We start from the raw sequence: 24,106 nt of genomic DNA, 5'->3' as shown, positions 1-24,106 counted from the left end.
ATGCCAATCATCTGTTTATACTGTTCTATTTCTGACATCTTTATTTCCATTTGTTTTTTGAGCATTTTTGCTTTTTGTTTCCACTTCTCTTCTTTATCCTCTAGTTTTTCACATTTCTTTTGAATTGCTTTGACTGATGGTAATGCCTGTTGAAGTGTATTTTCTTCATCCAGATGTGCACATGGTGAAGATGCAGGTTCCAGTATTGCTAGGAAATCATCATTCTGCGTGAATGAAATAATATAGTTTGGTTATGAAGCTGTGGACTGAGAATAGTCTTAATTCAACACCAGTTAATTGTGACATTTTGAAACGAATTCAGTTGCAATAAAATGTTATCCGTACTGTAGTACAGTCTTAGAATGTGGAACCTTGGATTACTCAGAATCAAGACCAAAGTTAAAACAACCAGGAGTCACAAACATATATTTACTGTCGTCATATTTGCCACACAGAGTCTGCAGTTGATTTTATACTTTTTTTCTGTGACTGTTTCATGTCTTTCCTCCACAAAATGACTATGTGTCACCTCTTAGCAGAAAGTCTCTTACCTCTTCCCCCATCTTAACTCTTCATAATTTTTAAAGAAGTGCAGGGATATCATTTTGAGGTATTTAGGACTGAGTCAACAAATGCATCCCAAAATAAGACTTGCAAAATGAGACTCTAATTCATGATTCTTCTAAATATGGATTCTAACGCTATAAGTCTTGAACTACAAACGGTTGATGCTCATTTGAATTGCATTCCAAGAAAAAATGATCCCATGGATTACGGAGAAATCACATCTCTCACTGTAAAAGTTTAAGCGAGATGAGCCCTAAAAATGTGGGGCTTAAATCAATAGTGAAATATTGAAATTCTTTGTTACTTCCCACAAAATAAAGGACCAAACTCAACAGAAAGAACAGCACTGTCAACAACAAACCTGCTGGAATGTCAGTGATAAGGGCGTGGGAAGAACAACCTCCTTAGAGATGATGATTGTTTGCTAAGACAAGGCGAGTGAGGCAGTTACTGAAACATGTCTACAACTCCTTTGCACTTCTCCATGAAGCAGTGCTGGCCTTAGTCACTGGTTTCTAGTGAATAGAATGTGATGGACCTGCTGTGTGACTTCTATGTCTGGTGACACAGCTCCCATCTCACTCTCTCGGGAAGTTCACCCTGAGACCTGGCCACCCTGTTGTGAAGGATGAAGCAGCCCAGGCCGCGTAGTCAGTCCTCGTCTTGGTGGCCAGCTGAGACTGCCCCAGCTAATGTCCCAGCCAAAAGCCTGCTGCAACTGACAAACAGGTGAATGAATATCCTTTACATGAGTCTAGTTCCCAGCTTCAAGTCATCCCAGCTGATGGCAAGTGGAAAAGAAATGAGCAGGCCTCACTGCAGATTTGCAAGCAAAGTAAATGCTGTTTTAAGACACAGGGGTTAGGGGTGGTTTATTAAGCACCAATAAGTAACTGGCACAGATACGGATATTAAAAATGGAGTGCTGATGCACACATGTGGGGGAGTGCCTTTGAACAGGAGGTAGGTGGAGTCAGAAATAATGTATAGGGCTGTGACAATGAAAGCCAAAAAGGCCTCCAAGAAACAGTGAGTGGAGGCCTCATAGCCCTGAGGAGGCTGACAGCAAGCACTTCTGGGCAAGTGAGCAAAATGACACTGAAACAAGGATGACGGGATTCTCCCTAGGAAGCCCTGAAAGTGAAATGCACTAGAAAGATGAGCTAAAGGAAGACTATTAAATGGCAAAGAACCAGAACTTACCGGGTTCAAATATCCATTTCCCATTTAGAGCTTCTCCCACATGTCCAATGGTCAAATAATGCTAAAATACACACATGGCTTCTGAGTAACATCAAATTCAGGGTGTTCCAGGAAAGCATGGTCTAAGGATGAAGCCAAGACTTATAAAACCCTTAAGACCTCAGAAAGACTCATGTGGTGCCTCAGATGCCTTTAAGGATTTCCAGAATGTGAGAGTTTTCAAGGCACTGTCCTACAACACCTCCAGGAAGCCCAAGGTGAAGAGCTTACCTTAAAACAATGTGTGAAGGTGGCGTTTCTAATGGTATGAACGCCAATAAAATTCACAGGAAACTCAAAGCTTCTAAGAGAATTGTAGTAGCAAAACCCCTGCTTGCTCACTTGGACTAAAGGAGAACAAGACAGTGCACAATAAAAAGAGGCCTGTGGGTCTTAGACCTTCTACAGGGAGGAGGCGGGCTGAGAAAAGAGCTGTAAGCACAGGTCATCTCTTATGAAAAGGGCTCATGGAGAAGAGCCAAGGGCCATGGAGAAGCAGTCCATGGTTAGGACAAGTTTTCCTTTCCTCAGTGACGAAATAGAGAACTTTATGAAATCGCTTTAAATCTCAGCAGTAAAACCAATGTAGTGTCCTTCAGCACCATTTAAATACAGTTTTCTTCTACCTTACCTCAAGCTTGTTTGTAAGGGAAGGTAAGACCAACTCATCTTTATGTCACACCACAATGTTTCTCCATGAAGAACAAATAGGCTTTACATTTTTGAGATTTCAAATTGAGACATTTCCAAAGAGGAGAGGGGACAAGCCAGGTGTGAACCTTCTCCTCCCTGGGCAGTGAAACCTGCCGGCGAGTCTATGAATTATGAGCTCATCACATGAAGTAAATGCCAAGGCAGCAGATCTGTTACAGGGTTTAATGGAAATGAAGCGAAGCGGGAGGCCTGGGTTAGAGACTAAAGGTGGGAATGGAGAGTAAAAGGAATGGGCGTTATCTTTGTGAGCCTACTTTCCCCTCCTGCCAGAGTCAGCAAACACAAGCTGGCCACAGGCTTTAGCAAGCAAAATATCTCCACAAAAGGAGCGTTAAAAACATTCCACTACACTGACTTTTTATTATTACATAAAACAGCTGGTAATAGGCAAGATGACTGGGAAAGAGCACTCATAAAATTTGATTTGGGCCTAGCAGAAAGACAGACTTATCAATCAATGAATTAGAAGGGAGAATCCAAAAATTAACCCTCACATTATGACCAAGTGCTTGTTGACGAGGGAGCCAAACAGTTAAATCAGACATGAATAGTCTTTTTTAACAAATTGTGCTGGGACAACTGGATATCCACATGCAAAAGAGTAAAATTAGATCTGTACCTCCTACCAAACATAAAAATTAACTCAAAATGTAAAAGCTAAAACTATAAAACTCTTAGAAGAAACATAGGTGTATATCTTCATGACAGGATTTGGGTATTTTTCTTAGATGTGAAACCAAAAGACAAAAATAGATTAACTGGACTTGGTCAAAATCCAAAACGTCTGTGCTTTAAAAGACACCATCAAGAAAGTGAAAAGGGGAGCTATTGAATGGAAGAAATATTTGAAAATCCTTTATCTAATAAGGGATTTGTATCTAGGATATATACAGAACTCTTACAATTCAATAATAAAAAAACAATCCAATTAAAACTGGGTGAAGGGATTGAAGAGACACGTTTTCGAAGAAGATATACAGATGGATACTCAGCATGTGAAAAGACGGTGGACATCACTAGTCATTAGAAAACTTCAAATCAAAACCACAATAAGATGCCACTTTTCACCCACCAGGATGGCTACAGTCAAAAGACAGGCAATGGCAAATGTTAGCAAAAATGCAGAGAAACAGGAACCCTCATACATTGTGAATGAAAATGCAAAATGGTGCAGCCACTTTGGAGAAAAGTCTGGCAGTTTCTCAAAAATTAAATACATGATCCAGCAGTTCCATTTATAAATATATTCCCAAAGGAATGAAAACTTGGATATGAATGCTCATAGCAGCATTATTAACAAAACCAAAAAGTGGAAACAACCCTAAAGGTCCATCAGATGATGAACAGATAAAAAAAATGTAGTTGCTCCATGCAATGAAATGTTATTCAGCAATAAACAGAAACGCAGTACTGGTGATACATGTCGCAAAATAGATGTTCCTTGAAAACATCATGCTAAATATAAAGGGCAGTCACAAAGGATCACATATTGTGTGATTCCACTGATATGAAATGTGCAGAATAGACAAAACTGGGGAGACGGAGCGGACAGTAGTGGTTCCTAGGGCTAGGGAGAGTGTGGAAGTGGAAACAGGCACAGGGTGGTTGCTAAAGGGCACAGGGTTACTTTTTAGGGTGATGCAAATGTTCTAAAATGGATTGTGATGATGACTGTGTAACTCTTGGAATATAGAAAAAGCCACTGAATTGTACACTTTAAATGAGTGAACTGCGTGGTATGTTCATTATATCTCAATAAAGTCGTTGCCAAAAGAGATTTTAATTTGGTGCTGGTGCCTGGGGTCCAGTAATGGTATGCTTCTTGCCAGGGTTCAAGGCACAGGAGAATTAACAGTATGCCCTCTTTATAGAAAAGTGATAAAGAAAAAAGGCTGTCTTGTTCACTGATACCAAGTCTATACAATTAATAGAAAAATCTGTATTTCACTGCTCAAAGAATTGAATGATATGTATTTCCCCAAGGTAGGTGATTTTGGGGTCCCAAACCTGATTTACAATTACCTTCTGTTTTAACATATTAGTCTGAATTTCCATTTCAGTTAGACTTTGTTCTAAATCTTCAGGAAAACTAAGCTCTTCGTTTTCATGTTCATTTAACTTCCTTTGTGTAATGTTTAAGATTTCCTTAAATCTGCAGAAACGTACAAAATGAGTAAGTCCAATTCTTTAAGAGTAAATATTTGATAAGTATTTGAACAGATACTATGTTCTATCATATAAAATAAATAAATCTATAAATTCTGACCCTCTTATTTGTTCCAATCTAATATTGTTTGAAAGCATACTATCTAAATTATAAATGTAAGGTAAAAAAAACTCATGACATATGTGATACAGAGTTACTATTGAAACTATGCAGAGTTCTTATAAATAAGTTATTATTAATATTCATTTTAGTATGTCAATATAAAACATTAACCTATTATTAAATATCAACTATAAACCAGAGATCAGTATCCAAAGTGAAGAAGAAAAGCATAACTATAAGTGAATGTTTTGAAGAGACAGAAAAATACCTTTTGGTACCTCTTGACGACAGTCTGCAAGAAGAAAGGCACCAACAAAAACGTCAAGGGGCTCATTCGAAACAGAAGGAGAAGCAGGAGAGAAAAATCTTTGAGGTCGGAATTGAAGGCAGAATTAGAAAGGGGCCGGGCTTTAGAAGAAGGGAAGCTGAGAGAGCATGTGGAGCAGTCTCTTCAAGGCAGTTTTAAGAAGATATCTTTGCTAGCACAATGTTAACAAAATGAAAGGGATACAAAGCAGTGTAGAGAAAGATAGTGAAATGAGAGGAAAACACTGGTGAGGATCAGAGAACAAACTTAAGTGCTCGGCAAATAAACAGAAAGGAAGCCATATGGGGACTCCCAGACATTGGGGAAAATCCCTTTATTTTTTACTAGTGGTAAAAACACGATTGTACAACTTCTTTAAGTCACACAGACATTTTTGTATGTGTGATATATTTTATAACTAACAAAGGAAAAAGAAACATAAGCCAAATCAAGAGAATTTTTGATGTTGTTAAACAATGACACAGAGAGGCTTTTAGATATTAAACTATTTGAATGCTGAAGGGAAGCACACTCACTACTGAAAGTAGGAAAGATCACCAGAGAGCAAAGACATCTTGCAGAAGTAAAAATTCAAGGTAGACATGAAAAGTGCAGTCAACAGGAAATGCAAAATGCATCCTCATTATTGTTTTAGGGATCACTAAAGAGTAAGTACAGCCCGGCTGGGCGTGGCTCAGCGGTTGAGCATCGACCTAGGATCCAGGAGATCGGGGTTCGATCCCCAGTCAGGGGCGTGCAGGAGGCAGCGGACCAATGACTCTCTCATCATTGATGTTTCTATCTCTCTCTCTCCCCCTCCCTTCCTCTCTCTGAAATCAATAAACATGTATTTAAAGAAAAAAAAGTATAGCATTTTGGCCCTCAAAGCAGTTTCAGATTGTGCTGTGAGTTTCTGAAGTAAATTTTTAAATAGGATAATTTGTTTAATTATGAAAATTACACATAGGAAATAAATTTGGATTTTGGTTTTAATAAAGTAAATGACAGTTACATCTTAATTGAAGGTGGAAATGGTCTGAAATATTAAAACCTCACCTAGTGAGCTCTTTCTCCAGTTCCCCCATCTTCTTTAATCCTTCACACAGGTAAGACTGCAGGAAGGATTTTAATTCAGCCCATTTCCTTGTGTTTCTTTTCATGCTGAATCTGTGAAAAACACTTTTAAAGAGAATTATTTTTAAAAATCTAAACACTCACTCTTCTTTCTTAAAAATATGATTTCTCATGAGTTCATAGATAATATGTGTAGACAGGTTTATAAAATCTAGTTTATAAACCTGGTGATCATAAGGACAGATTTGAAAAATAATGACCTCTTACAGCAGCTTAAATTGACTTTACAGTTTCACCACTTTTTGTCTGTAATTTAAATTGCCAAAATTTGTTAAAACAGAGGTTTTGACATATAAAATACTAAGTGTTAAAAAAACAAAACAACTTTAAGAGAATGGCTATATTGACATTTTAGTTTCTAAAGCTGTCCTAGAGACATTTTCATTAATAATTCAACATATTCCAGGTTTTATTAAATCGAATCTTACTAAGATAATCTTTGAAAAACTCCCATGCAAATCTGACTTTGGATGAGATGCTCTCATTCTCTGTAAGCTTCTTCCGTAAGTTTCAATCTCTCCTTTTCTGTTAAACACTATTCTCTTTAAACAAAGTTTGTCTTCTCTGTATTGTATAAAAACATAACTTTTACTTGATCCTTGTAGCTTTTTCCATCATCCTGCTCCCCACTTCCACTCAACGCTAGCATTCTTTAATGCAGGCTCACCCCCAGGCTCCTGCTCTCCCCACTCCTCTCCTTTGACAGGAGAATCGACTCCAACCCTGTAAATGCCCCAAGCACTTCCTGAGGGTCCTTTAGGCCCTGTGCTGCTTTACTTCCCACAGCTACTGGGAACAAGGACCACACCCCCACCCTCTGGGCCTCCAACCCCAATTCATTTCTACATGATGGACAGTCCTCGACTCTTTCTATTCCTTTTTATTTTTACTCTTTATTTATTTTTTGTTTGTTTGGAACAAACTGGTAGCACGTTTATTTGTCTTCACCCTGTTGAATGCCATGAGCTAGAGCTACACTGAAGTTGAGGGGAGATGTAACAAGTTTAAGAAACTCAATACCTGGTTTTATAATTTAACGGTCTTTGTTTATAGCAGCACATTAAACTAAAGATATGGGCTAGAGACTGTATACTTAGCATATGAAAATAAGTCTATAATCAATACAACAGAAATTATGAGGAATTCCTAAGAGACAGAAAGCTGACAGGCTCAAAGCTGATAGGCTCGAATCACAGACACATGCACAAGAGGAGTGCTCTGAAGAAGGAACTGGGGGAGCTCAGTCAAGCAGCAGATAGAGACAGTGCTCACCTAAGACAATCTGTTTTTATTTAACCTTTTTTATGGAAAATTTCTAACACAAACAAAAGAAGATAGAATATTATATTTACCCTCCATAGGTTCATCACCCAGCTTCACACTTTTCTTTTTTATTACTTTTTATTTTCTCTACCTCACTTCTTTTTCTTTCTTTCCATCACCATGTATCCCCTCTATGCCCCCTTCCACCTCCCCCCAATCCCCTCACAGCCCTGCAATCACCACCCTGTTGTCCATGTCCATGAGTTCTCTCTAGCTTTTTCTTTTTCGATCCATCCCTGCACACACACACACACACACCCCAACACCAAAAACACCTTCAGCAGACAGTACCATATGATTTCACTCATAGCTGGAATTTAATGAACTGAACTACCAAGCAAAACAGAGACAGACTTATAGGTAGAGAGCAGTTCCTTTCCTAAAATTCAGAGTTCCTTAAATCTCAACACTTCAGACCAGATTCCCTCATCAACATTTCCAGCCCTGACCCCTTTGCTGAGCTCATCTGTCCTTCTCTTTCTCCCTTCGAGTTCCTCATAGACAATATCCTCAACCACACACTCATAAACCATGATGTGATATGGGTCACCTATGTAGATGCTAATCTTGTACGTTTTATGTTGATTCTTATTGGTGTTACTTTGAGTGTGCTAGAGTTCTGTTCTGATCTTGGGGGCACCTTCGTTAACCAGCATTCTCTGTCTTGTTTTTTCTCTTATAATGCAAATGTTTTTCACGAGCATCAGATTATCAATTATTTGCCTTTAAAAAATAATAATAATTTCCTATTCCATAGAGACCTGACCCAGGGAAGTCTTCTGACGTGCCTTTCACATGCATACTCAACTATATTGTTTGAAGGCTTGAGAAAGCTAGGGCTATCTTCTTGCCAATTCAGACTCTTCACCTCAACACTGTGTTGATCAAATATCTGGGTTTGAATCCCAAATCTATCCATGATATAAAGTATTTAATTTTATTCTAACAATAGTTAAGCTCAAATATTTCCAATTTATATGACTATGTCATATAATATCATACACTCATATCATATAATATACATCACGGGGAAATTTATACTTATAAAGACAAGATTATCTTTCATGAGAAAAATTCAAACAATGTAAAATTAACGGCTAAATTCTCCTGTACAGCAGAGATGACAAGTGCTTAAAAGAATAAGGTCAATGAGAGTTCAAACAGTCAGAGATCACTTCATGGAGAAGGAGAGATTGGGAGCCGGGTCCAGATAGATGTAGGAATAGGCAAGAGGAACAGAAACTGAAAAGTCAGAATGGACAGCATGAGTAACAGCAGAAAGATGCTGAAACCAGCCCAGTTATCTCAGAGGATAAAATCCAATGGCAAGGAAATAAAAACATATGTTCACACAATGACTTGTACACTAATCTTCATAGTAGAATTATTAACAGCCACAAAGTGAAAACAACACAAAGTGCCATCAACTGATGAATGGATAAATGGTTGAGCCACACAATGAAGTATTGTTCAGCAATAAAAAGAAATAAAATATTGACATGTGCTATAATGTGGGTGAACCTTTAAAACATTACATTAAGTGAAAGAAGCGCATCACAAAGGATTGCAACTTGTGTGCTTGCAAATATATGAAATATCCAGAATAGACAAATCAACAGAGAAAAAGTAGACTGGTGGTAGCCTGGTGCAGGGCGAGATGAGAAGCTGGTAGTGACAGCTAAGAGATGTGGAGTTTGTTTTTGGAGTGATAAAAATATTCTATAATTGATTGAGATGATAGATGCACAACTCTCTGAATATGTTTAAAAATATTGATTTGTACCATTTACATGGGCAAATTATATGATATGTAAATTATATCAACACAGCTTTTGTAAAAAAAAAAAAAAATCCAATGGTTGATCTAGATTGAATTTTCTTAATTGTCTGACTATTTCCATGCTTTCATAATATTCTGAGAAGAAATGAAGGATATGCCTACTTCAACCAGTTTGTATAATGACCTTCCCGTACAAGTTGTTTCAAAATCTGTAAAATAAATACAGATTCTATATCTGTTCACCAAAATGAAGATAAGAACTAAAACAATTTTCTGGAATATTCCATTAAGCATTATGCTTTGATTTTTATCTGGCTGCCTCATCATGATAATGGAGATATCACTAAAAATATTGTTTAGTGAAAAAAAAAAAAAAAAAAAGCCTCTTGACTTCTATGAAGAACACTGAATAATTCTTAACTTTCCTAAGGGTGAATATTATAAGAAAAAACATAAAACACAAATGGCAGGATAAAAGCCAGGGTTTAAGAAATAAGTGCACTATAAAGATAATAAAATTATAATAAATTAATTACAATAAAAATAGAAAAGAAAGCTGACCATGAAAAGTAGTACCCTATTGTTTAATGAGCTATAAATGAACTGATGACATGTTAAATTTCATACATACTTGACTTCTGCTTTCATCTAATTCTTTCTTTAACTTCTTTTTCTCGTCTTCTAAATTCATACGATAGGGTGATTCAACCTTCTGGGAAGCCTCTAAGGTAGATAGTTTTTTTTTGGTATCAGCCAGGTCTTGTTGAAGCTGTCTCACAACTGCCTAGTAAGATATTTCCGTTACTGGTTTTAGAAATCACATTTTAATTAAATTATGTTAATAATTATAACTTCACATACAGGATAGGGCTAAAGGTTACAGCTGTGAGTAAGTGAAACAGTTAACTTTTGTATTGTTATTTACTAATTATTGCATTACTCTCCATACGAACAACTGTAAACCTACTTTTGCCCCACCATGGATGTACTTAGAGTCACATATTGTTAACATAATATGTAACTGGGAAAATATCACCACGTACATCAATTCACCTTCTTTTCCTCATAATGGACAGATTCCTGTTTGCTTAATCAGGTTAAAGACACAGAAATGTAATCCTCCTGCCTAATCCGTATTAGGTTACTTAGACAGCTGATTCAGCCCCTCTCTCAAGGCCCGACCCTCTTCATGAATCTCAAAACTTTACAATCTACTGACGTCCCAAAGAGAAACGGGTATGTAAGTGGATCAAGTGGTAGTAAGTTCAACACTGTGGAACATTTTTCTCTTTTTATTTTTTTAACCAGAGGCTTCAATGAACTTCAGAGTTCCTCACACATTCAATCCCTTGCTCAAATCCTTCCAGTAGATTCCTATCATAATAGAAAGTGAAGTCATTCCAATGGCCTTTGAGGCCTTAGGTAACCTGGCCTTGCCCTCTCTCCCTGCTACACATAAATCCTGCCACCCGGCATTAGTCTGAAATGGAGATCCAATGCCAAATTAAGAAATCACAGAGAGTTACAATTCTCTCTGTATTGGACAAACTTTTCTCCAAATGATAGTAATTAGGCCTTGACATGAGAAACACGATCCAATCACTTGTAAAAATATCCAAAGAAAATTGTAAATAGTAGTGGAAAGATTTAATCAAGTACAAATTTGCTAAAACTCATCACATTTGTCCCAAATTATGATTTAATGAAAAGTAGATGCTTTTAAAAGAGCTGAAGGGTCTCATGAATATACTACTTGAGACTGAAATATTTCCAAATTTAATTCAAATTCAAAATAACATTATACCAACTAAAATGTATAAGAAGCCACTGAAGGGAAGATACTATGAGATACAGCATCTGCACTTCAGTTCATCTGGAAAATCTGAAATTAAGTGTCAAGATAATCCACTTAATTGAATCTTAATTTCAAAATACTCATTTTAGGTATGAGCATTTCCATTTATCTGCTTCCTAAAGGTATTAAGATGTGGTGACAGAAAGATTAAAATTATTATTGTATCAGTATAAGACTAAACTTTCATATCAGTCTATATCTATTAACAATCTATGGCTTAACCTCTTAAAATTTCATAGGCAACACAAAGTCTTGACTCAAAACAAAGCACCTCTCAGACCTAATGTTCAGTTACTGGATACAATGTCTTTTAAGCTGACAGAGCAAACACATTTATAATCTATATACTTTTAATACTCAACTAGATTCACATTGAACCATCATCAAATATTACTCTGAATTTTCTTTTAGGAAATTGGAAAAATATTTATCTGTCTGAATACTTACATCTTCTTCTGCGTTATCATTTTCATACTTATATATTCTTTCTTTTAAATGATGCCATTCATTGGTTAACTCATTTATGTCATGTTCAGCTGGAAATATTTTTCTGATCTCCTGAAGCTCATCTAGGATAGTAACAACTATCTTTTTGTTACTGTCAGCTTGGCTGTGAGCATCATCCAGCTGCTGTCGAAGCAACATATTTTCACTTTGTAGTTGACATAACTTCTCCCTTAAGGATTCCTGCTCTGCAATGTATTTATTCACTTTCCATTGTTCACTTTGGTACATGTATTCAATTTCCGTCTTTCGGCCCTTTGTTTTGCTTAGGCCTCTTTCTGCGCCTTCTAAAACCAAGGTCCTTTCTCTGGGAGCATCTCTTGTGTGATGAAGCTCAATTTCTAGGCTACTGAACTTCCTTTCAGCTTTAGAAAGTTGTTGGGAAAGAATCTCATTCCTTTCCTTAAGGTCAGAGTGTCAAAATTCATTTTGTCCTGGAAACAAAACCATTCATCTCTTATTCTCTGGAAAGCAAGTTGTAGGTCTTTCTTTGATGTCGGACATTGTTCATGATCCTGTAGAGCAGTGGGCAGTCTAGGTTGGCATGATTCAACTTCTGCTTCCAGTCTTTCTCTGTTTTGTTTTTCATTCTCCAGTTTAGAGTTGAGCATTGCATTCTGTGCTGTCAGAGCTCCAGCTGTCCATTATACTGAAATGTTGTTTTTGTTAATGTTTCCTCATTCAGTTTTATTGTCTTCTGAAGATGGTCATTCTTTTCTTTGGCAATTGCCATGTCCTTCAAACATTTCTTTTCCATTTCCCGGTTCTGATTTTTTACTGTATCTACTTCCATTCTGAGTACAGCAATTTCATCCTGCAACGTGTGCATTTCAGGCAACAGGCTTTCTTCTTTTTCATACCTATCAGAAACCTAAGTAAAACAAAGCAGACTTGTAGCTAACACTCATTGAAATGACATATCATGATAGCCTCTGAAATTAAAGAATAACCTATATGTTTATATAAAATAAGGCTGCAATAAGTGGATATCCCTCTGGAAAAAAATAGAGTTGGATCCAACCTCTAACTTGAGACAAGCATAAATACTCCAAAGTTCAAAAATTTAATAAGATGATGAATTTTTTAAAGTGAAAAAGAAATCACAAGAGAATTTTTAAGACTCTCAGAATTGGAAAGGGCTTTGTCTGAGTCACCACAGAATGAGAATGTATTATATAAATGATTAATAACTCTACACTTAAAATTTGAGTTTACAGTCTGAACATATGGCTACTCCACAGTAAGACTGTTCATCCTGCATATATTAAGATAGACTAAATTTCCTAAAATTCTTTTTTCCCTCAAGAATATCCCATAGGTATTCTCCTTTTCTAGTACTTTCAAAGTCAGCTATAAAAACTACCTCTACTAATAACTGATAACCTAGGCTTTGTCCTAAGCACTTCTGCATCCATCAATGAACTCATTCAGTTATCACAATCTAGAATGGAGAGGTTAAAAAGATAAGCAAGTTCAGGTTCTTCCCCAGGTGTGCAGACTCCACAGTTTGTGCTCTTGCACCGACCCACAGTTCTTCTCTAGTGTGAATACAGAAACACAAAAGAAGCCTCATATATCAAAGTACAAATGGTGAATAGGATAAAATTTATAAAGCTGCTCTTAGAAAAGTATGAAATTTTTTGTTGTTACAATAACTTTTATTTCTTGTTCATGATGTTTCAAGTAGTAATAAATGTAAAATGGGGGGAAGTACACTGAACTACTTTACAGGAATAAAATACTTACCGATAAATTATCAGATGAACTTCTACCTCTCTTTCTCAAAGCCAGGAGCTCTGCTTTCGACATGTCCATATTAAGCCTTTGTACATCTTGCTCTAATGATTGAGTTTCACATCCTGTAGGTGTTCCGACACTATAGGGGTAAGAGGAACTCCATTCTTGTATTTCAGATTCCATGCTTTTATCGTTACTAGCACTGCAATGATCTGCATATAATGGCTTTTGCAACAAGTCTTGATTTGGCTTTGTTTCCTTATAAGTATTTGTAACAGCATAAGTATCATGCCTTTTTATTTGAATCATGTGGGTTTTTTCACTGTGGCTAGCAATCTGCAAATCAAGATGACTTTTTAGACCACTAGGCTGAGGTGTATGTCTGACGCCTAATTTCCTATTAGTGGTATTTGGGTTCATATTTTTTGTCATCTGCATATCAAACTCTTGGTCTTCTTTCACTTTGGATGTAACTACTGGGTTCCTTATTTTGATATTTTCTGTATCACTACAAAAACGCTCTTCATTTTTGTTTAAAACATGTTCAGTGTCAGGTTTGTGATCATTCTCAGAGTGTAATTCCTTTTCGCTTAAACAAAGCTCAGAAGAAGATGACCAGGAAGAGCCCTCCAGGGAACCAGAGCGTGAATGAGATGGAAACACATTTTTGAGGGTGGGTTCTTCTCCAGGAAATGTCTGGAATACTTCAGAGAGAGGCATTCCAAATGCATCTTTTCCCCCACAATCAAGTATTTTATTTTTCAGATTAGAAGGCATTTGTCTTACGCTTGCTCCTTTTGTAGAGTTATGTAGGGGCCCTTCCTCAGGACACTCACTAGTGTCTTTTTCACAAAATTCATGATGCTTCTGCTTTAACTCATCACTGGTAAGTTGTAAATTCTTCCTCTGTTTGAATTTGCCATGTTTAACCCACATTTCCTCATGCTTTTGCACAGAAGGATGTCCTGAATATGCGGAAGTATACTCTCCGTCACATGCCCTATTTATTTCTGAGTCTTGAGACATTTTTTCCAGGTGCAAAGTTGGAAGATGAATTTGCTTGCTTTGGTTTTCTGCTGTCTTTGCTGTAGGGGTATACATTTTTGAAATAACTTCGCCCTTAAGTAATCAAGTATGGACAAAGGAAAATTAGAATATAATTAAAATTTAACTTTTAGAATTCTTAATCTATAGTTAGCTACTCCCAAATCACTGGATTATAACTGAGAAGTAAAACAATTACTGGCCTTGGTCTAAAAGAAAAACATGAACCCTCAAACTTAATTGTGTCACAATTCATTAGATGTTAAATCTATCAAAAATAAATTAGTAGCTGAATTTTAATGTAAAAAGGCTTCCTCACTTAAAATATTTCACCTCCCCATATCCTAAACAGTGAGCCCCTGTACAGCATTTTACCTCCCCATAACCTCAACAGGAAGGCTCTGCACTGCATTTCACCTAACCATATCCTCAATAGTGAGCCCCTGCACTGCATTTCAGAATTTTATTAGAGCTGATCTAAGATGGAGCCAAAGGAGCTGAGAGTTACATTCACCTCCTCCCTGGACCGAACTGGAATTACTACTAAGTTCCATAACTACCAACCTGAATAAGCAACTGAAGACTAGCTGAACATTACTCTTGTAACCAAGAACTACAGAAGAACCCTCAGCTAGACTGGTAGGAAGGGCAGAGATTCAAAAAGGGCTGGCCCCGCACCCACTTGTGGTGGTTGAGAATGCTGAGGGGTATCTCAGCTGCAAAGTTCCCCCCTGAGGAGCATGGGGTCTCAACCCACACCGGGGTCCCTAGCCTTGGGCACCAGAGGTGGGAAGAGGAGCGCACATAATATCTGGCTCTGAAAATAAGCAAGGATTCTGTCCTCCAGGAAGAAATGGGAGTCTGCTGGAAAGACAGGAGCCCTCTTAAAGGGCCAGCACACAAGTCTTATTCCAAACACTCACTCTGGGACTATGAAGAAAGGGTGTCTCGCAGTGGAATGGAGTCATGCGAGGAGAAACTGCTTTGAATGGCTCTGGGAAGAGCGCTGAAGGTATGACCTCTGGGTCCCTTCCCTCTGCTGAGCCTTTATCCCACAATGCCCACAGATGCCATCATTCCTGGGCCAAGCACTCCCTTCGTTACAGCATCAACCTGGGGAATCTACTAGCCCCACTGTCCTGACTCCCTGTTCTCTACCCTATCGAGCAACACACTACAAAGGAGTCAGCTGCCTGGGCCTATTGTGTAGACTTCACGGAGGTCTCTTGAGGTGGTCTGGTGGACTAAAGAGGTGTCAGAGACTAAGTTGTATGACTTTGGGGTGGGGGCCATTTTTCCCTTGCAGGTCTAACTAAGGCCACCATTCCGATGAAGAGCCCTCCCTTCACACAGCCAAATCTTGGCCATCTGGGGCCTGATGAATTCTGTTGGTTTTACTCTAATGATTCCCTGAGGCTCCACCCAACCCAACCACAAAGGTCCACGGATACCCTGTGGGTGGTAGCTGGCATTAGTGTATCTTGGAACTTTTGCTGAGTAGTCTCACACCCAGTAATGAAGCTGACTTTGAATCTGTATCAGTCTGGTGAACACCACTCTCACCTACCTGATGACTCACTTACCTCATGCAACTCACATACCAACAGGAGCTTTTTCAGTGACTGACCCCAACAGAAAGCTGGTAGGCAGAGGTGGATCTCAGGGTGATTTGGGCTTTTTGCTCACCTGCCCCACAGGCTTGGTGCTGGTGGAAGGAGGCGTTGGTGTACAGCTTGGCCCCTCCTAGGCACACCCAGGCACAGCAGAGGCAGTCACAAACCCTGATTGCTTTGTAACTCCACACAGGTAGCCCAAGGGAAGTCACTGGCAGAAGCTGACTTGCACCAGAGTCCCTCCAAAGAGGGCCAAGTACCAATACACGTGGTGGGGGGCTTCAGAGCATGATCCAATTAGCTCCATGAGAGCGACGCCCAAAGATTTCTGCAAGCACCAGACCATGATGGTGTAAATAACTCAACATGGCATCAGCTTTCACACTGCAACACAGTGCATACCGTGGTCAGCCAGCCTGAGGATCAACCTCATCCATGAAAAGGCCAATAACAATCAAGACTCTACAAAAGGAGGGCTCACATAACACACACAAGTGACTTTCCTGCAGCACCTACCTCAGGTGATCAGAAAGATTGTGCCACCGAGCCTCACAAGACACCTAATACATAAGGTTATTATACCAAGACTGGGGGGAATAGCAGATCTACCCCATACACAGAAACAAATATGGAGACGCAGCGAAAATGGGGAAACAAAGAAACATGCCCCAAATGAAAAAACAAGAAAAATCCACCAAAAAAGAACTAAATGAAATGGAGGCAAGATATACACCAGATACAGAGTTCAAGAACATGGTTACAAAGATAGTCAAGGAACATAGTGAGAACTTCAATAAAGAAATAGCAAGTATAGCCTGGCCAGTGTGGTTCAGAGGTTGAGCATTGACTGATAGTCCAGGAGATTGTGGTTCAAGTCCCAGTCAGGGCACATGCCCAGCCTGCGAGCTTAATCCTCAGTGGGGGTCATGCAGGAGGCAGCAGGTAAATGATTTGCTCATCAGTGATGTTTCTCTCTCTCTCTCTTCCTCTCTCTGAAATAAAGACATGTTTAAAAAAAAGTGAGAGAGAGAGAGCAAGACTAAAAAAGGACAAAGAAACCATATAAAAGAAGCAGTCAGAAATGAAGAATACACTAGAAGGAATCAACAGCAGATTAGATGAAAAAGGGAATAGAATCATTGATTTAGAAGACAAGGCAGCAGGAAACACCCAATTAGAGCAGCTAAATAAATAAATAAAAACAATTTTTTAAAATGAGGCTAGTTTAACAGGCTCCTGGGACAACACAAAGTATAGCAATATCCACATTATAGGGTTGCCAGAAGGAGAAGAGAGAGAGCAAACAATTGAGACTCTATATGAATAAATAATGACTGAAATCTTTCCTGACCTGGTGAGGAAGAAAGACACACAAGTGCAGGATGCAAAGAAAGTCCCAAGCAAGACGAACACAAAAAGGCTCACACTAAGACACTTCAAAATTAAAATGGCTAAGTTTAAAGACAAAGAGAGAATCTTAAAAGCAGAAAGAGGAAAACAGATAGCTACCTACAAGGGAGCCCACATCAGACTGTCTGATGCTTTCTCAACAGAAACATTTCAGGTTGGTAGGTATTGGCACAAAATATTCAAAGTAATGAAAAACAAGGACCTACAACTAAGACTACTCTACCAAGCAAGGCTACCACTTCAAATTGAAGGAGAAATAAAGAGCTTCCCGGGTAAGCTAAAGGAGTTTATCACCAACAAAACAGTACTAGAGGGAATATTAAAGGGACTTTTATACAAAGAATATGAAAAACAGAGGGGACATAATTATAAAGAATAAAATAGGAAGAAGAATGTACCTATCAATAATCACTTTAAATGTAAATGGCTTCAATTCTCCAATCAAAAGACATGGAGTAGATGAATGGATAAGAAAACAAGATCCTGCCTGGCTGGGCCTGGCTCAGCAGTTGAGAATCGACCTAGGATCTAGGAGATCACAGTTCAATTCCAGGTCAGGGCACATGCCCAGGTTGTGCACTCGATCCCCAGTCGGGGGTGTGCAGGAGGCAGCCATTCAGTGACTCTCTAATCATTGATGTTTCTATCTCTCTCTTTCCCTCTCCCTTCCTCTCTCTGAAATCAATAAAGATATATTTTAAAAAAAGAAAACAAGATCCCTACCTTTGCTGTCTATAATACACCCACCTCGGCGAAAGATACACACAGACTGAAAGAAAAGGGATGGAAACAGATATTTGCTGAAAATGCAAACAAAAAGGGCCCTGGCCAAGTAGCTCAGTTGGCCGACCCGATACGCCAAGGGTGTGGCTTCAATCTCTCATCAGGGCACATACAAGAAGCAACCAATGAATGCATAAATGAGTGGAACAACAAATCAATGTTTCGCTTTCTCCCTCTGTCTCTCTCTGTCTCTCTCCCTTCCTCTCTCTCGCTCTCAAGTCAATAAATTAAAATAGTAATTTAAAAAATTTTCAAATGCAGACAAAAAAAGCTGGGATAGCAATACTTATATCAGACAAAATAGAATTTAAAACTAAGGCTACAACAAGAGACAAAGAAGGTCATTACATAATGATAATGGGGTCAATCCAATAAGAAGAAAAAACCCTTGTAAACATACATGTACCCACCACAGGAGCACCTAAATATATAAAGCAAATATTGGTAGAATCATAGTTGGGGAGTTTAATACCCCATTGACATCAACGGTGAGATCTTCGGAAAAAAATAATAATAATAGCAATCAAAACTGCAGGGTATACATTTTTTTCAAGTGTACATAAAACAGTTTCCAGGATAGACCACATGTTAGACCATAAAACAAGCCTCAATAAATTTAAAAAGATTGAAATCATTTCACATATCTTCTCCAACCACAATGGTATGAAACTAGAAATCGATGGCAAACAAAACAAAAACAAAACACCACACAACACATAAAGGCTAAATAACATGTTACTAAACAGTGAATGGGTTAACAATGAGATCAAGGAGGAAATCAAAAGATACCTTGAGACAAATGAAATGATAACAGACCACCCAACATCTATGGAACACAGTGAAAGCAGTCCTAAGAGGGAAATTCATAGCAATACAGGCCTACCTCAGAAAACAAGAAACCTCAAATTAACAATGTAAACTTTCACCGGAATACGTGTTTTAAATGAGTCCATCAGATTGTTTTAAAATGTGTAACATGACCTTAATTTGATCGACTGATTGATTGTTATGACATTATTCTATCTTTAGTGAGTCAAGTTCACCAAACATAAAGTTAACAATTTTAAAGTGAAAATTGTAGTAGCATTTGCTACATTTACAATGTTGTACAATGATCACCTCTATCTAGTTTCAAAACTTTTCATCACTCCAGAAGGAAACCCCATTCCGATGAAACAATAGCTCCCCATTCCCCTTATTGCAGTCTCTGGCAACCAGTGGTCTGATTTCTGTCTCCACAGATTCACTTATTGTAGAAATTGCATGTAAAAGGAATCACTCGATAAAACAGACAAATTTTCTGCTTTGGCTGGTGTGGCTCGGTTAGTTGGACCATCATCCCATGCACAGAAGGGTCATGGGTTCAATTCGCAGTCAGGGCACATACCCAGGTTACCAGTTGAATCCCAGTTGAGGCACACTCGGGAGATAGCCTCTTGATTTTTCTTTCTAACCCTTCCTCTCACTCTAAAATCAATTAAAAAAAAAAATATCCTTGGTTGAGGATTTAAAAATAAAAAGACTAAGTTTCTGTTACAAACCTAAAGGTAGTCTACTACAAAATTTTAAGAGTAAGTGCCACGCAAAATTAAATTGAGGGCAGGAACATTCATTTCACAAGAGAGCACATTACCTTGAAATCTTCATGGTGGGATATAGGCCATGAATCATTAATGCCAGGTGTGCTGGAAAGTCTTTACAGTAAAATATACAAACAAACAAACAAACAAACAAAGAGTGACTTCATTTCTTTAAAAAAAGCAACAAAAAATTTTAAGCGAAAAATCAGCTATCTATGTATCAAATGAAGATTCTTGATATAATTAACATTGGGCCCTTGTTTTTAAAAAGCTTTTAGTTATCTATTTCTGCTGCTACCTCTCCCAACCTATGAACTATTTAATGAAGACACACTCTGCTTGAGATTAATTTGTTTTTACCAATTAATGGCTAACATAAATTTGTTACCTGAACTGGAACAAATCTGATGACTTAAACCAAGGTAGAAAGATACACTGCCCCTTCCCCATCATGTGTCCCTGGTTCAAAGACTAATCGACATCAGTAAAAAATGGCACTCTTGGTTCTTGAGCATGGAAACCACTTATTAAGGAGAACCCATTCCTTCCTTTTACCCTAAAACTGTACAGGAAGTTCCCTGAAATGGTTAAAAGTTAAACTCCAAATGTCAATGAACAAATTTATGTGTTCTTAGCCTTCCCACTCCCAGATCACCCTTCTGCAGGCTCAATGACAGTCTTCAACCTTTAAATCTTCAACCTATGAAGGCACAGACTCCTGATACAAGGCTGGGCTCCAATTACCAAGAATAGGAGCTCTCTATTTCCCTGCTCCTGGAAAACAAACTAAATGGAGTCTCAGTGATTCACTCATAACATAGGCGTGTTGTCAACTATCCAACCCCATTACTGATTTGACAGCTAGTCCTGCCCCTCCCCAACCCTCCATGTACATGGGAAGCACATCAGCTAATTGGGAAAAGAGGTAGAGGTGAGGAGACACCTGCCTTGGGCCATAGATCTATGTCGTTCAGCAATCTCCAGTCCCCTAAGACTCAATGGGACCTAAGCCCCACTCTGTAAGTCAGAGTTCAGGTAGATAATACCACAGTCCTGTTTGTGATCAAAAGAATCTTTCCAGTGGCTCAAAGTATTTTAATAGCTTTCTGTAATTGTCCTAGTTCCTCCAATTAAACAAACAAAAGAGCAGCAACCTCATCAGGATTCTCCTGAGCCCCTTCTTTTAATGTGCCTTTCTAGACAACTCCCAACATCCTGGGGCTTCCTTCTTATAACTTATCATTCACTTGTCATGAATCCCCATATTCTCATCTCTTTTCTAAAACTCTAATTCCTATCCCAACCCAGTGTTGTTCATCTTGAAACTTGGGATTCCCCTGCTAATTCCACTCTTAACCTCTATCCACTGTGTTCACTAGACCCATTCCCCATATTTCTATTATTAAAACACTCACCTACAGGATGATAAAGAGGGAAGATTATAACACTTAGAAACCTGAATTTACATTTCATTTCCACCACTTACTATGTTCCAAAGAGTTGCTTTAATCTCCTTGAGTTTCAAATTCTCCATGTGAACAACCACTTGACCAGGTTATGAAACACAGGTTGAAGTGCTAGAAGGTGTTCTCATTAATTAATTGCTAAAATTCCTTAAACTCCTGAAATTCTATGTGCCTTTGATTCTGTCTATAGGAAAATGGAGAACACCACCGCTGGCAGAAGTGGGAAAAAATAGCACAATGAAAGAAACACCAAAAATAGAGAAGAAAGTAAAAAAAAATCAAGAAAAGTCATGGAAGAGGAAAAAAGGACTCAAGGAAAAAAAGAAAAAACTTAATACAACTAGGCAAAGGTGCTAGCCTGAGGGGAAAACCAGACTGGGAAGTCAGAAAATAGAGTAATCAATTAGAAATATCCTCTAAATAGATGTTGAATTTAATTAACATAACATGGTCTACACACAGATATTTGTTAGTTACTGATAAGGAATTCATTTCTAGAAGAAGAGATTTCATTATACCTAGAAACACTTGCCTGATTAGGCCTTGCTTGGATAAAACCTTTGGTTCTGTGGCCATAGCTAACTGTGAAGTGCCCTACGGCCTTTAATAGGAAAACGAGGTACTAGTTACCACTGCAATTGTCAAGTATAGTAAGACAAATGCTTGGACTAACTGGGCCTCTTAGAAAAACTCTAAATCAGAGTTAACACACAATTAGATATGACTTTCTGAGTTGATATGATTTGCATCCCTATCTTGATGCCAATGTGATACAGGGACTTATCAGTGTATGATGAGGGACCACAGAACAGATTTGGGAGCCAAGTAGGTTGACAGTCAAGTCATGGGTCAGTAGTTGGAGTCATCAGTCAATTAATCAACCTCCCTGAAGCACAGTTGCGTAAATAAAACGTAAGCTATAATAGCATAGCTACCTTGCAAAGCTATTGTGATGACTATGTAACACATGTTAATTACATAATATTGGGCCTACCCCACAGTAGAACACTCTAGAAATGCATTTCTTAGTTAACATAATTTTTTAAAATCCTACCTCCTTAAAGAGTCTTCTTCAGAGCTCTCACCCCCTATTAAAGAAAAAGTAAAACACACTTTAAAGCAACAATAGAAGAATACAGGACTTTAAAAGTACCAGACTAATGCTTTGTTAGGAAGGATTCCTTTGGGACCACACCTGAAGACTATACTAGAGTGAATATTAATGATATAATGGATAGGCCATTAATACATTAAGAACATTTACTTTCTTTTTTTAAATATATCAAATGCAAGAGAAAAGAAAAGAGTGGGCTCTATCAAAATGTGATACCTACGTATGGACTGCTATTTACAATGAACATAACCCTACCCAAACCCCATCAGACTGACAGAAAACGATATCATTAGGAGAAGCAGTATCATAAACGAACAATGTCAAACTTAAGTAGCATGAGTTTTCTGGACTCCTGCCATGAAGAGCAGTTAGGAGAGGGTGTGCTTAGTTTGCTATAACACAATGGCCACTTCTCCAGCTCTTCAGTGAAGACTAGCTGGTTCAGGATGAAACACTCTATCACAAGGAAATTTGGTCACTAGGCACTACACTTGGCAGCACAGCAAAACAAAGGAAACAGACTCTTTCTCTTCCTATACCCAACTGCGAGATAAGTAAGAAAGACTTTGATTCCAGCAGTATAAAGTATAACCCCTTGAGACTGTCTCCTTCCATTGCTAGAGTCTATCTGAACCCACCACATAGAGCAGCATGGTTCAAACAGTTAGTGCTCTGCAGTAGTGCATGAGGTCATTTTTCTCAACCCTCCCCATTAGGTGGCAAATGCCTATGGAAATCATGCTTTTTCGGCTTGTGTGGCATATGTCATCAGATCCTATGCTGATGAACAAGAACAAACCACAAAGGACAAAGAACATCTTGAGTAACTACATTCAAGTACCTTAGGATTTTAATTTTTTAAACATTCAAAAAGATACCCACTATATGACTCCAACTATTCAACAGTCAGGAAAAGGCAAAACTATGGAGACAGTAAAAGAAGCAGTGGGTTCCAGAGCTTATGGAGCAGAGAGGGATGAAGAAGCAGAGCACAGAGGACTTTTAAGGCAGTGGAACGATTCTCTGTGATACCTAATGGTCCACACATATCATCATACATTTGTCAAAACCCACTGAATGTACAACACCAAGAGTGAACCTTAATGTGAACTATGGACTTTGGTTGATGATGATGAGTCAGTGCAGGTACATCCATTGTAATAAATGTACCCCTCCGGTGCAGGATGTCAAAACTGAGGGAGGCTGTGTGTGTATAGGGATGTGGGGTTTATGGGAACTCTTGTACTTCCCACTCAATTTTGCTGTGAATCTAAAAATGTTTTGCCCGGCAGGGTGTGGCTCAGCAGTTGAGCGTCAAGCTAGGATCCAGGCGATCGGGGTTCGATTCCCGGTCAGGGCACATGCCCAGGTTGTGGGCTTGATCAATGACTCTCTCATCATTGATGTTTCTGTCTCTCTCTCTCCCTCTCCTTTCCTCTCTCTAAAATCAATAAAGATATATTTTTTAAAATGTTTTAAAAAATAATGCTTACTAATTATTTTTTTTTAAATATCTGCTGAACCTGCTATTAACATAGAGCAACATATTAACACTATTTTCAAGACACAGGCAACTTCATAATTAACATAAAGATCCAGTGAGGAAACGAGATGGCAGCTTAGGTAACAGCTGTATACGCCACCTCCCACAACCACATCAAAAT

General features: G+C 38.3%; 1 protein-coding gene and 1 long non-coding RNA gene across 2 annotated transcripts; both read right to left on the bottom strand.

Moving 5' to 3' along the window:
- Positions 1-25: 25 nt before the first annotated feature.
- On the bottom strand, positions 26-13,504 carry LOC308566871 (ankyrin repeat domain-containing protein 26-like; the record flags this gene model as incomplete). The annotated part of the gene is given in 7 exon segments (XM_081157870.1): positions 26-38; positions 85-224; positions 9,968-10,120; positions 11,639-12,111; positions 12,114-12,329; positions 12,332-12,566; positions 13,442-13,504. Coding segments are annotated over 7 exon segments (1,293 nt in total).
- Positions 13,505-14,234: 730 nt separating this feature from the next.
- Positions 14,235-22,416, bottom strand: LOC308555671. The gene is made up of 3 exons (XR_013998576.1): positions 22,383-22,416; positions 19,916-19,976; positions 14,235-14,551 (listed from the first exon to the last, which is right to left on the bottom strand). It is a non-coding gene; the product is annotated as an uncharacterized lncRNA (long non-coding RNA).
- Positions 22,417-24,106: the final 1,690 nt, after the last annotated feature.

Source organism: Miniopterus schreibersii (genome assembly GCF_964146895.1).
Source record: "Miniopterus schreibersii genome assembly, chromosome: 1".
NCBI lineage: Eukaryota > Metazoa > Chordata > Mammalia > Chiroptera > Miniopteridae > Miniopterus > Miniopterus schreibersii.
Note: the sequence above shows the minus strand (reverse complement) of the source record. Positions and strands in the feature narration are given on the sequence as shown.